At 36.8% G+C, this 15,377-nt stretch overlaps 1 protein-coding gene across 1 annotated transcript in view; it reads right to left on the minus strand.

The window, feature by feature from the left end:
- Window positions 1-15,377, minus strand: part of CdGAPr (GTPase-activating protein CdGAPr) — a 49,720-nt gene that overhangs the window by 11,885 nt on the left and 22,458 nt on the right. Inside the window, exons 11-18 of the mRNA XM_090118478.1 lie at window positions 14,129-14,307; window positions 13,340-13,535; window positions 11,374-11,502; window positions 10,637-10,787; window positions 9,923-10,006; window positions 9,026-9,117; window positions 7,704-7,842; window positions 7,277-7,337 (exon numbers count right to left, since the gene is read on the minus strand). Of these exons, the coding sequence (XP_089974604.1) occupies window positions 7,277-7,337; window positions 7,704-7,842; window positions 9,026-9,117; window positions 9,923-10,006; window positions 10,637-10,787; window positions 11,374-11,502; window positions 13,340-13,535; window positions 14,129-14,307 (1,031 nt within the window). The remainder of the gene's footprint in view (window positions 1-7,276; window positions 7,338-7,703; window positions 7,843-9,025; window positions 9,118-9,922; window positions 10,007-10,636; window positions 10,788-11,373; window positions 11,503-13,339; window positions 13,536-14,128; window positions 14,308-15,377) is intronic.

Consider the following 15,377-nt stretch of genomic DNA (forward strand, 5'->3'; position numbering starts at 1 on the left):
TGATTACCTACAATAAAACGCAGTTTTATTTTATTAAGTACCTACATTACACTATTGTTTTTTTTTTTATCAAAACATGTATTTGAAGTAGCAAATATGATATTATGCTGATCCAAGCATTTTCACTCAAAACTAATATCACTAATGATTTGTAAAAGTAAATTATTTCAAAATACATTTCATAACCAACAAGTAAGAATAATTATTCATACAACAACAAATCAAAAACACTATTTACTATGGAAAAAAAACCAGGAAGGTGAAAAACATATTTACGATTTCGATGCACTCGACTTTTAGTAAAATAATAGGTAAAAATATTATTATGGTTTTGATCACAGACAAATCTGTGGTTTTGATTTTAGCTACTAGTATCAGAAAGCTGCGTGTTCAATGCACGTCGGGGTCCCACAACTGTGGAGGAAGGAAGGTAGAATACCTCCATCGAATAAGTGAAGTTTCTCGACATACTCGATTTGCCGGCCGGCCTCAATGAAGATTGTCCGAAAGTTGTATATGTCCTCTGTAACGAAAAAATTTCGCTAGCGCGATTCAGAGTGAGGTGTCATACAATATACCTAATGAAGTTTTTCATCTTTTTATTTTACTGCAAATACAAAATAAAAATTAAACAATAGTAATGTAAATTCTAAACAAACTACTACCAAAATACAATTAGAACAAAAATCATTTGACTTGTTTATTTCACCCAGAGGCCAGAGGCGGCTCGTGACAAAATTGTATAGGTGTTCACTTGAAATAAAACAACGAAAATACAATAGCGTTCGGGATGATTTATTACAAAAAAATGAGCACCACATTTTATAAATGTCTATAACACTAAAAATTACAAAGTACAGGCTATTTCAAAACGAATTCAATGACTAGGTATCAATAATTAGTAAATCACCGAATTTGCATTCGCGAGCGTAGGTATCCATAGTGTTTGTCACTGACGGTCACTGACCTCTATAACTTATAGTTATAGAGGTCAGTGGTGTTTGTTGTGTAAACATGTATGTATTTGAGTAGTTAGTAGCATATTATATTCTGAATTTCTGATCCATGCCTATTCACTCAAAACTAATAACACTAATGATTTGTAACAGTAAATTATTTCAATAGGTAGGTATTTGAACATTTCCCAACAAGACGTAAGAATAATTATTCGTAGGTATACAAGATACAATAACAAATCTAATACACTATTTATTATTTTATTATTTACTAGCGGTCCGCCCCGGCTTCGCCCGTGGTACATGTTTACGTTTTCTCTCCATAAGAAGTAATAGCTAGAGCGCTAGCGCAAAGCTACCTGTATGTATTTGACCAGACCTGGATTTTTGTGTGTTGATTCCCCTATACCTACTATACATGAGATGAGGAGTCACTAAGCCCAGAGTGGTGGACGGGGCGCGCGCTTAGGTAAGACAGGTGGAAATTTTTGGCGAACTTTGAAACCATTTGACCACGTCTGCCATTTTGATATTTGAAAATAGATTATTATTACTATCGGAAAATAACAATGGCAGACCATTATCACGCGGATAACATTCTGGCAGACACTTATGAAAGTGCTGAAAAAAATACAATTTTGAAAGTATTTGACCAGATCTGCCATTCATATATTTTATTTATTAGGGTCTTAAAAACTTATTTTCGAAACGGCAGACATTTTCATTGCGTACAGACTTCAGCAGACAACAAAACTTTACAGACTTCAGCAGTCAACAAGACTTAGCTTCTACATGGTCAGATGTATATATGTATTACGTTCCCTGACCTTACATCAATGATTTACTTTATTAATGTTTTTATGGTCATTTACATTTAATTTTGAAAACTATGGAATAAAATTTATAAATTTGATGATACAAAACTAAATATACATTTGTAAAGAATCTCAAATATAAAGTTGTGTTGCAAATAACAAATCATCATTTAAATATTTAGTTTATTTCTTTATTTAAGAAACAATTAACAATTACAAAACAACATAAAAAAACACGCATGCATTTATTGAAATGTTCATTCATCATCACTATCGTATGGCGTTGTGTGACTCGTCTTCATAATCCATTGAATCGGATTCTGTAAAAGTAAAACGTAAATTATATAATAAAAGAAATGAGTCATTATAAACTTACCTAGTAAGGCAATGCCTTTGATGTCACACGATGCCGCCGCGCCGCCAGTGTAGGTACTTCTGCTGCTACATGAAAATATGCTAGGGTTGCAACAAATGGGAAATAAAACAATTGTGATTATTACTATTATGATGTAATCATTTATTCATATTATGTACATTCAAAACAATTGCTATTATTAAATCTGATGTAATTATTTTTTCATAAATATATAATTATTATTAATTACATAATATATTGCACTGTGAAATATTTACGTATCACTTTATTTTTGATGTTCTTAATTGTCTTTTATAAAATTTAAGTGACGCATTCGCATTGGGATCAACAATCCGATAAGAAAAGAATGGAGACAACATATACATAGCTTTGATTTCAATTCTACAGATACAAAATATACAATCTATCTAAAATGATACAACGGATGTTTCCTGCGTTTTCTCGTCAAAATACCGAAACAACGTAATTATTGTATAGTAGTTGGGCGTGAAAGTAAAAAAACAAATGAAAAGTGTTTTCCATATGATTATTTATTAAATTTACGCGATTAAGAATAATTTCAACGATACAATTTAGTAACCGAGAATTCAGAGGATTAAAGAAAATACCTGCCTGATCATTTTATCAAACTCTAAAAGAATTATGGTTATTTCGCATCACTCGGTTTATTAGTTTGGTAATAATTATTAAAGGTAGTTACAACCCTAGCCATTGAGTCGAACGGTAGGCAACACAATATCGACTTTGTGCGGGTACATATGGTACATTTCTTCTTGCTGTGAAGCGTAATTATTATTATTAAGATTTTTTAGGCTATTTTGAATCAGCTGTTCTAATTTAATTCTAGAAATTTATTAAAACGTGATTTTTTTAAAAGTATATTATGAGTTTATAAATACCTCAACCAATAGTTATTGTGTCCTATCCTCATTTCTTTATATCTTGGTAGTTAACTAAAGTGTTAAATTTACATAACCTCAACAACAACATTTACACTGCCACTGCACTAAAACTAAACTAACTAGCTCTCTAGCTATAAGAACCATCCTCGTACTTCAAGGGATATAATAAAAAAAGAATTATCGAAATCGGTTCAGCCGTTCTCGAGTTATGCGCTTACCAACACATTTTGCGATTCATTTTTATATTAGACTAGCGGTCCGCCCCGGCTTCGCCCGTGGTACATGTTTACGTTTTCTCTACATAAGAACCATCCTCGTACTTCAAGGAATATAATAAAAAAAGAATTATCGAAATCGGTTCAGCCGTTCTCGAGTTATGCGCTTACCAACACATTTTGCGATTCATTTATATATATATACTAGCGGTCCGCCCCGGCTTCGCCCGTGGTACATAATATTTACGTTTTCTCTACATAAAAACCATCCTCGTACTTCAAGGAATATAATAAAAAAAGAATGATCGAAATCGGTTCAGCCGTTCTCGAGTTATGCGCTTACCAACACATTTTGCGATTCATTTTTATATATAAGATAAGATTATGTGAAAATAACCAGGAAGGTGAAAAACATATTTACGAAAACATAGTAACATAATATGGCTGTCGCTACAATAATTATATTTCAATTTTATCTTTTTATACCTAGTAGAACTGGCCGACGAATAAAAAAAATCGTATTAGAATAAATACAATAAATTACGGAACAAAAAAAGGATTGTAACTGAATTAGGTATGTTTGTTTCTGGGCGCACCGTTTTCGACGACGCGACGCGCGACGTAAGCGTATAGGTATAGGTACCTACTTTGCTAAAACAAACTAATAAAATTGTGTGTCTGTCTGAAAATTCGGAAAAGCATATTTTGCAAGTTTGTAATTACTTTGATAGTTTACCGATTTATAATAATTGTAATTGTAATTGTATAATATATAATTTGCAATGTGGTGAAATTTTATAAAAATCACGGGCCAATTTTTTGTTTTGAATCCCACCGAAAATATAATTGCGTTATTAGAATAATTAATTACTATACCTACCCACGATCAATTATTACAATATAGTCTCAAATGCATACTAGAGAAATATTGCAATTTGATTCAATTAAAATGCATAGCATACAAAAATAAATTCACAACACAAGAAATTCCGCGCGCAAATCATAGCGCGTGTCAATGAAATCAAGAATGTTTTATATCAAGCCGACGCGGACGACGACGCGACGCCGAACAAAAGTACCTACGACGGACGACCACGCTTCGAGTTGCCAAACAACATGAGTAATAAATTGTTTACAAAAAAAACAAGTTTTCCATTTTTCTGTATGAGTAGACAGAACTTCAAAACGCCACCTGCTACGGTTTATATTATGAACGATTGTTATAAAAATAAAAGTTATATTTGTTGGTGTAAACTATTTTATTGATCAATAATTTTGGAATTTAAAATTGTCAACATTGATTACAATAAAACGCAGTTTTATTTTATTACACTATTGTTTTTTTTATCAAAACATGTATTTGAAGTACCATATAATATTATGCTGATCCAAGCATTTTCACTCAAAACTTATATCACTAATGATTTGTAAAAGTAAATTATTTCAATATACATTTCATAACCAACATGTAAGAATAATTATTATTATTCCTACCTACAACAACAAACCTAAAACACTATTTACTATGGGAAAATAACCAGGAAGGTGAAAAACATTATATGTATTACCTATTATTTACGATTTCGACGCACTCGACTTTTAGTAAAATATAGTAGGTAAACATAATATTATGGTTTTGATTTTTGCTACTAGTACCTATAAGAAAACTGCGTGTTCAAACTACTTGTTTGTCTGTCTGAAAATTCGGAAGTACTTTGGTAGTTTACCGATTTATAATAATATTGTATATATCGTTGTTTAAAAAATATTCAAACACAATAAAATATGATATACTGATTTATCACTGGTTTCTGATGGATGAACTGATGAGTCAATTATAGCCACTATACTTTCGTCATACGTGTGTATGATTGATGTGATTTGCAACGTGGTGATATTTCAGAAAAATCACGGGTCAAATTGTCCCACCGAAAATATAACTGCGTTATAAGAATAACTATACCTACGATAAATTATACATAATACAATATAGTCTCAAATGCATACTAGTGAAATATTTTATTTGAATCAATAAAATAAAAAAAAATAAAAAATAATAATAATACAAAAATAAATTCACAACACAAGAAAATCCGCGCGCAAATCATAGCGCGTGACAATGAAATCAAGAACTTTCGAGCCGACGGACGCGACGCGGACGACGAAGGAGCCTAACAAAAGTACCTACAATCATAGGCGGCTCGTGACAAAATTGTATGGCCGTGTTCACTTGAAATAAAACAACGAAAATAGGTACCTACAATAGCGTTAGCAGTACAAAAAAAATGAGCACCACATTATAAATGTCTATTTATACACTAAAAATTATAGAGTATTTCAAAACGAATTCAATTATTATTTAGCAATAATTAGAAAATCCCAGAATTTGCATTGGTGATCGTATTCATAGTGTTTGTCTACACTAATATTATAAAGAGGAAAACTTTGTTTGTTTGTTTGATTGTAATGAATAGGCTCATAAACTACTGGACATTTTACCAATGTTTGCAAGTTTGTGATTACTTTGATAGTTTACCGATTTATAATAATTGTATACTTATATCATTGTTTAAAAATACATAATCAAACACAATATGATATAGGCACAGACTAATAATAATATACTACGTATAATATAGGTACTGATTTATCACTGGTTTCAGTGATGAACTGATGAGTCAATGTTAGCCACAATACTAATCACTTTCGTCATACATGTGTATGAACTATGATTGATGTGATTTGCAATGTGGTGAAATTTCATAAAAATCACGGGCCAATTTTTTGTTTTGAATCCCACCGAAAATACATATATTACTAATTGCGTTATTAGAATAATTAATTACTATACCCACGATCAATTATTACAATTTACAATATAGTCTCAAATGCATACTAGAGAAACATTGCAATTTGAATCAATTAAAATGCATAGCATACAAAAATAAATTCACAACACAAGAAATTCTCATTCTCATTCAAGAATTATGCTCATTATGTATAAGATAACGAACGCGAATGCACGACATCTAGCGCGTCAATGTCTAAACATCGCCTTTCGTTTAGACATTGACGCGCTAGATCTGTAATAAGTATATAGTCTATGCGCTAGATGTCGTGCTTTATGTCGTGTTTCGCTTGGCAAAAGTCACGCACACTACTGTAGAAGTGTCAAATTTTTCCGGTATTTTACTGTTGTTTTTCTAAGTAAATATTGTAAATTATTGATTAAAAAGGTCGAACGCGCACACATTTCATTATAGAGAAGTGATAAAATGATTAGTTTTAAAGAAATAGTGTCTGTGTTAAGTGTTTAGAGGTAATCAAAAATGTATGGAGGGACGGTCGGAACATCCACCTTAAAATTTTGTTTTAAAGAAAATACCTATTACATTTTTTATCATGTTACGTCCCGGCCTTAACAGCAAATTGCTGACTACGCCGTTCGCATGGGAACGGAATGCGAGCGTGGTTTTGCTGTGTTAGTTTTAAGATTTTTTTAGAATTATTATTAACCCATTGAGCCCCGAACGGCCCGATCGGTCCACGACACAATAGATTTTCTATTGTGTCTGTGATTCCGGGGCCTGAGTTTTTACAAATGTATATTGATTCTTTAACTCCGGTCTGCATCGTGCAGACATGGGTGTAAAAGTTTCATTTTAGATATTAAATGTAGTTTTAAAGTAAATCTGATTACTTTTGGGGCCTCCGGCTGTGAGAAATGTAATTATCATCAAACCATTATATGTAATATATAAATAATAATAGTTGAAAAAAACTAAAAAACACGCTTTAAGTCGGTTTTCTATAAAAAGCGTGTTTTTTTTTTTTTTTTTAACTATTATTTATTTTATCAAATTAGTGTATTGTCATCGGTCCTCAATAAATCTACAAAGTTTGAACGAAATCTGGCCGTTTAAAGTGGATCAAAATCGCGCCCAAAGAAGTCAGTTACAAACAAACATACAGGTGAAGCTAATATAAAGCGTGTAATAACAAATAAACATACCTGGTATAGGTAAGTCCAAAACCGTGTGATACTGAGGTAGATTATTAGGGCCGGATCCCACCTGTAAAATAAACATAATAATATATTTCATATATGGATTTATGCTATATAATATTATACATAGCAGTGTGTCTGTTTGTATTACTTTCACGTCGCAACGGCTGGATTTTATGATTGATGACTGTGCCTAGAGATATAAAACCGCGCGATAATACATCTCAATCCCAAGAAAATTCTTAAGACTTTGCGACATCTTTCTCTTAATTTTTGTTGTCGTCTACATTAGTTTAAATCCTCCCATATTAGATAGCCTTAGAAGAACACAACAAAAAAAACAATACCAATACATCATCTCAGCAAAAAAAATAACTCCCGTTTCTTATAAAAAAAAAATAATAAACAAAAATCTCCAACTACCCGCACCAACCTCAATATATTTAGGCTTCAAGTGCGCAGCGGGCTTCAGTTGCGTGGTGGCCGCCGCCGCGATAACACCGGACGGAGGAGGGTAGTCCATTATCTCGCTGCCGACACACACTTTGCCGCGGCGACGGGCCTCTTCGAGACTGAAATGTGTATTTTATAATAATAAGTAAATAGTTTTTTATGTAATTTAAATTCTAATGTACATTTTTCACAGGTAAATGAAATATGAAATAATACAAATAAATTAAATAATGGTATTTTTACTAACAAAAAAATCAACTGTTGTAAGTTTTTTTAAACAACAGATTTAAAAAATGTAAAAAAAAGAAACATATGTGCTTCATAGGTTTTAAGCAAATAGTTAAAATCGTAAATAATACTTAATGCAGGACCATGGCAACAATTTAGTTACAGTAAAAATCCAAAGTTACATTTTGTGACACTATTTCTTTTGAATTATCATCCAAAATCTATTTTTAAGGGTAACTCGACCCTAAAAATTATTATTAGATGAATATCTGCTCTTAAAACGTATTTTTAATATAATTTCTTCAATCTAATTTAGTTCAAAGCAATATATTATGTCTTGAGACATTGGCACAGAATACATAATAGTAGCTAAACGCTACAGAACGGACACTCTCCGCCTCCCGCCAAAATTAAACTTACCTCACCCCCGCGCGATCAGACATAAAATGGGCCATATTTTTCTGCAAGGACGATACGCAACGAAGATTGACAACATTAATCAAATTGACTTAAAGTAATTTTATTATTTAGGATTTGTGATTATCGTTTTTCGTAGAAAATGGTTAGATATTGTGCTGTTTACGGATGTATTTCATCAGAAAAACGCGAATTTTTATTACGCTAGTCACAAATGGTTGGCAACCATAAAGCGTTAACACACACATTTGCAGTCTCTACAGTGTGACTGTCAAAACGATCATTTTGTATGGAGTGTCCGGGGTGTGACATTGGGTCAAAATCCATGTCTCAAGCAGGTTGTAAATGGGAATAAAATTGTTTTTAATATTAAATATATAAAAATGAATCGCAAAATGTGTTGGTAAGCGCATAGCTCGAGAACGGCTGAACCGATTTCGATAATTCTTTTTTTATTATATTCCTTGAAGTACGAGGATGGTTTTTATGTAGAGAAAACGTAGATATGTACCACGGGCGAAGCCGGGGCGGACCGCTAGTATTAAATTTAATTATTATACTAACATAGTTTTTTTATGGCCATTTTACTAACAACTATATTATGGGTATTAAATTTATCTGAAATAAATGAAATAAATAAATAAATATAAATAATACCTTAATAATTTAGTAGGTGGGTTCAGCGGTAGACTCTTAGGTCGCCTACCAGCCTCTAAACCACGCAATTCCACTTGACAATCGTTGCGTTCCTGAAATATTAATCATATTTATTAATAACTAGCTGCGTTCCGCGGTTTCACCCGCCATGGCTCCACTCCTGTTGTCTTAGCGTGATGATATATAGCCTATAGCCTTCCTCGATAAATGGGCTATCTAACACTGAAAGAATTTTTCAAATCGGACCCGTAGTTGAGATTAGCGCGTTCAAACAAACAAACCTGTTCAGCTTTATAATATTAGTATAGATTGTGACGTTAGCTTATTTTTTGCTAGTTGTAAAATCTGCGAAATCGCAAAATAGCTATTTATTTCTAAGCCTCTTAATTAATAAATACATTTAGTCCTGAAAAATAAACTCTATTGTTTGCTATTCAATTTCCAAAAATTAAATAAAATCTATATCTTATCTTAATCTTAATACTATTATAAAGGCGAAAGTTTGTATGGATGTATGGATGTACGGATGTATGGATGTTTGTTACTCTTTCACGTAAAAACTACTGAACCGATTACAATGAAATTTAGCACACATATAGAGGGTAACTTGGATTAACACATAGGATAGGTTTTATCCTGGAAATCCCACGGGAACGGGAACTATGCGGGTTTTCCTTTGAAAACGCGGGCGAAGCCGCGTGCGGAAATCTAGTATGTATATATATAAACCCAAACCCGTTTTCCTTGGTCACGGCATCACGCGTGAACGGGTGGACCGATTTCGATAATTTTTTTTTAATTATATTCCTTGAAGTACAAGGATGGTTCTTATGTAGAGAAAACGTACCACGGGCGAAGCCGGGGCGGACCGCTAGTGATTTAATAAATAATAAATACCTGATCGCTATCATCACAGCCGGCCCCTTGTTCTTGCGCGAACAATTCTTCCGCGTAACATATTAGAAACTCCGTGACTACCGCCTGCAAACCAAATATCAATTATTATATTAAAAGAAAAACAAATTAAATCCAACAAACAGGAGAAATTTAAAAAAACAAGTAAAACAAATAGCTGTTTGTCACATGTTGCGTATTGTTTCGTATTGTGTTGTTTTGTGTTGCGTATAACCATTTGTCTTAGGGCCGATTTTTCAATGCTTGGATAAAACTTATTCGTCGAATAATGTATAAAACTACCATTTTAAAAACGTATTGTAATTGCCCGTATTTGACAGTTTACGTGACATTTTAATATTATCGTGTAATACTTTATTGGACGGATAAGTTTTATCCAAGCTTTGAAAAATCGGCCCTTATATAAATAATGAAATGAAATGAATCTTATAGAAATAAGACATAAAAAAAATTGTGGTGTAGAGTAGTGTTTGCGTGTTGTGGTGTTGTGTTGCATGTTGTGTTGTATGTTTCCCGACACACATTGTGTCTTATATTTTTTTATTAATTTATTATTTTTGTGTATATAATTTTACAGCACAGGTTTGTCACGTGTTGCGTGCTCTGGTGTTGTGTTGCGAGTTGAATAGTGTTGCGTATTGGGTTGTTGTGTGTTGCGTTTTATATATGTTTTTTTTTTCTTATATATAATTTTACCTGCACAGCAACACCCTGCAACGCGTGTTGTGGCTGCGGCGAACTCAACAAGTTGGGTGCCCACACGATAGCCATGTTCCTGGCGGTCATTCCCGTGGAATCGCTTAGAAGGGACACCCTACGTAGGTGACGCATTAGGTACGCTAGTGTTCTGGGGAAAATCGTGAAAAATAAGTATTAAACTAACTTAATAAAACTATGTATTTGGAAACACATGTGCATCTACATTTTTGGAAAAGACAAGCTTATTGAAAGAGCAACTGGAGTTTCTTGCCGGTTCTTCTCCATAGATACTGCTTTCCGAATCGGTGGTATATGTTAAAAATATGTAATGACGATTCGAAAGAGCTTCTAGAAGAAGTCTAATTTAATAAATAAATGTTTGAGTTTAAGTTTATGTTACTGTTTTTAATGGTAAAAGACTTATTAAAATAGATCGATCGAACGATTTTCTTTTATTATATAAGTGAAATTAACGGTACTATAAACTATAAAGGATTAGACTCGCTATCGTCTATAAAAAAGCCGTAAAATAATTTGCGATCGACGTTATAATAACGTTCACTGAAATTAAAAAAAAAATCCTATCAGCAATGTTCATACTATTTAGAAACTCTGCCTAATACAAGCGTGTGCAGAGTTTTGCTTCGGACAATTTTTGAACGGAATTCTGATTTTAGTTGTTTATTAAAAAGGAGGAGGTTCTCAATTTGGCCGGTATATTTATTTTCACTTACCTATAGTGCGGTGGAGGTAATTTCACAACCGTATCCCTCATCGCCTTTAGCCTTTGTTCCTCTGGTACTTGAACTGCGCTTACAAAACTGTCGTAAAGTTGGTACGTGCATAGCGGGTTCGGCAGTTCACTGGACACACATAGAAACATATTTAACATAAGTAAATTGTATTAATAATCATCTGTTAGCCCGCTGCGGTAGAGTGTGGAAAATGTGTGCTATTTTTCTGTATTTCGACAATCCATTATAGCCGCGACTTATAGGTATCTAGCTAATAATAAGAAATTATTATTTTAGTACACACCCACACACATCCATCCTTACAAACTTTCACATTTATAATATGTATTAGTAGAACGACTGACCGGTTGGCTTAGTTGGTAGTGGCCCTGCCTTCCAAGCCAGAGGTCGTGGGTTCGATTCCCATCCAGGACAAAAATTTGTGTGCTGATGTTTGCTCTGTGTCTGGGTGTTAATTATCTATATAAGTATTTATTTAAAATTATATATGTTTGTTTATCAGCCATCTGGTTTCTATAACACAAGCTAAAACTTAGTATGGGATCAGATCGTGCCGTGTGTGAAAATTGTTCTGAAATATTTATTGAAGTGAAACTTCTTTATCGGGGTTGGAAAAAAAATTAGTGTAACATTTTTTCGTTACGCGCCATCTTTTTCTTATCCCTACCACGCGTGATTGACGTATTTCTGTAAAGTTACATATAGTAAATTATTTTTTGAAAAATAAGGTCATAAAAACTTTCGCTTCTTACGTGTGTACACTAGTACACGCACACATTTTTTTATTTATATATGTATATATTATGTGCATGTATGTGTATATAGTGTATATATGTATGTGCATGTATGTATGGTGTATACACTCACCGGAAGTAGCACTTGAGCAGGCTGGCGAGCGCGTGCGGGTCGCGCTGCAGCGGCGCGGCGAGGTCGGGCGGCGCGCCCGCGTCGAACGCTGCTCGGAGCCGCTGCGTCAGAGCAGCGCCGCCCGACAGCCGGTATATGTGCTGTATACACTCACCGGAAGTAGCACTTGAGCAGGCTGGCGAGCGCGTGCGGGTCGCGCTGCAGCGGCGCGGCGAGGTCGGGCGGCGCGCCCGCGTCGAACGCTGCTCGGAGCCGCTGCGTCAGAGCAGCGCCGCCCGACAGCCGGTATATGTGCTGTATACACTCACCGGAAGTAGCACTTGAGCAGGCTGGCGAGCGCGTGCGGGTCGCGCTGCAGCGGCGCGGCGAGGTCGGGCGGCGCGCCCGCGTCGAACGCTGCTCGGAGCCGCTGCGTCAGAGCAGCGCCGCCCGACAGCCGGTATATGTGCTGTATACACTCACCGGAAGTAGCACTTGAGCAGGCTGGCGAGCGCGTGCGGGTCGCGCTGCAGCGGCGCGGCGAGGTCGGGCGGCGCGCCCGCGTCGAACGCTGCTCGGAGCCGCTGCGTCAGAGCAGCGCCGCCCGACAGCCGGTATATGTGCTGTATACACTCACCGGAAGTAGCACTTGAGCAGGCTGGCGAGCGCGTGCGGGTCGCGCTGCAGCGGCGCGGCGAGGTCGGGCGGCGCGCCCGCGTCGAACGCTGCTCGGAGCCGCTGCGTCAGAGCAGCGCCGCCCGACAGCCGGTATATGTGCTGTATACACTCACCGGAAGTAGCACTTGAGCAGGCTGGCGAGCGCGTGCGGGTCGCGCTGCAGCGGCGCGGCGAGGTCGGGCGGCGCGCCCGCGTCGAACGCTGCTCGGAGCCGCTGCGTCAGAGCAGCGCCGCCCGACAGCCGGTATATGTGCTGTATACACTCACCGGAAGTAGCACTTGAGCAGGCTGGCGAGCGCGTGCGGGTCGCGCTGCAGCGGCGCGGCGAGGTCGGGCGGCGCGCCCGCGTCGAACGCTGCTCGGAGCCGCTGCGTCAGAGCAGCGCCGCCCGACAGCCGGTATATGTGCTGTATACACTCACCGGAAGTAGCACTTGAGCAGGCTGGCGAGCGCGTGCGGGTCGCGCTGCAGCGGCGCGGCGAGGTCGGGCGGCGCGCCCGCGTCGAACGCTGCTCGGAGCCGCTGCGTCAGAGCAGCGCCGCCCGACAGCCGGTATATGCCGTCCACTGCTCCGCGCCGCTCTATTGCACGGGCGCATTCCACGAGCACGAGCGGGACTGGAATGGAAAAAAAATAATTTTATATAGAAAACAACGACATTCCATTGCACTTTTGCACTAATTCGAGCGGTAAATTGGTATAACAAACAAAGAGCCGCGGCGCTATAGCGTAAGAAAATATATAATTTGACTGAAACTGAAGTGTTTGATATTGCACGCGCGCATTCAACTACGGGACGCAAAAAGAACGTGTTACATGTGTGAAGTAATACGAAAAAATAATGACAAAACGCTCGCGGTGCGTTAGTGCCGCACCGCCCGATAGACAGTATAAACCGTCCACTACTCCACGCCGTTCTATTGCGCGGGCGCATTCCACGAGCACGAGCGGTAAAATATATGAATACTAGATTTCCGCCCGCGTTTTCAAAGGAAAACCCGCATAGTTCCCGTTCCCGTGGGATTTCCGGGATAAAACCTATCCTATGTGTTAATCCAAGTTACCCTCTATATGTGTGCTAAATTTCATTGTAATCGGTTCGGTAGTTTTTACGTGAAAGAGTAACAAACATCCATACATCCATACTTACAAATTACAAACTTTCGCCTTTATTAGTAGTAGGATTACGTTAAATAATTTTTCTTCTTACCATCATGTCCACAATTCAACAAGTGCTCGCCGAGATCACACCCAAAGACCCTTTCCCTCAAAATGCCCTGCTGCTTGAGACTGCGTCGCGAAGGCCGAGATAGTATGAAGCTTCGGAATAGGGATATTAGCTTGCCGTGTTTGCGCAGAACTGGTTTTATTGGCGCTACTGCTACAGATCTGAAATAAAATAAATAAATAAATAATAAATAAATATCATAGGACATTATTACACAAATCGATCGATCGTCCCACAGTAAGCTCAATTAAGGCTTATGTTGTGGGTACTAGGCGACGATAAATATAATATTTTTATAAATACATATATATAGATAACACCCAAACCCAAGAACAAATAATCGAGTTCATCACACAAATATTTGCCCTGACCGAGGATCGAACCCGGGACCGTCGGCTCAGTAGGCAGTTACTTTACCACTGCGCCAACCGCGTCGTCGCTATAAATAAATATTTATTTATAACACTTTATTGCACAAACTAAATAATACATACATACATAATGACAAAAATAATATTAATACAAAAGAAAGGCATAGTTTGTACAACAGGCGGCCTTATTGCTAAGCAGCAATCTCTACCAGGCAACCTGATGGGAAAGGAAATGGATGAAGTTATCTAGTCTAAATAAAATGGTGTTATTAACACTTCATTTATAATGACTGACCGGTTGGCTCGGTTAGTAGTGACCCTGCCTTCCAAGCCAGAGGTCGTGGGTTCGATTCCCACCCGGGGCAAATATTTGTGTGATGAACATAGATGTTTGCTCTGTGTCTGGGTGTTAATTATCTATATAAGTATTTATTTAAAAGTATACAGGGTGTCACACTATTGGTATACTAAGCGCGAAGAGACTTGTAGTTTTGCATACACTGATCACGTAAAAAATACTCAAACAACAAAATTACATCAAAAATTTTTTGCTAAATTTTTCCTGAAAATTCATGTTTTCTTCTCTAGCTTCGCGCAGCCGGCATATACCGCTTCTCTAATGTGAGCATTTTGTCTATGAAAACATAATCTTAAACGATAGCTCACGTGCTGGTGGCAAAGTTGGGCGGGTTGCTTGTTATGGGTGTACACATAGACTTTTAAGAATTCATCTATTTCAGAAAAAAAATGCGTCTGGAATTTTATAAGTATTTTTACGTACTCAGCGTATGCAATACTATAACCTCCTTTGAGCTTAGTATACCAACAGTGGGACACCCTGTATATGTATGTTTATCAGC

The sequence above is a fragment of the Colias eurytheme genome, chromosome 30 (assembly GCF_061535395.1).
Source record: "Colias eurytheme isolate Ceu_HAF_F1 chromosome 30, ilColEury1 Martin Lab GWU primary, whole genome shotgun sequence".
In the NCBI taxonomy this organism is placed as follows: domain Eukaryota; kingdom Metazoa; phylum Arthropoda; class Insecta; order Lepidoptera; family Pieridae; genus Colias; species Colias eurytheme.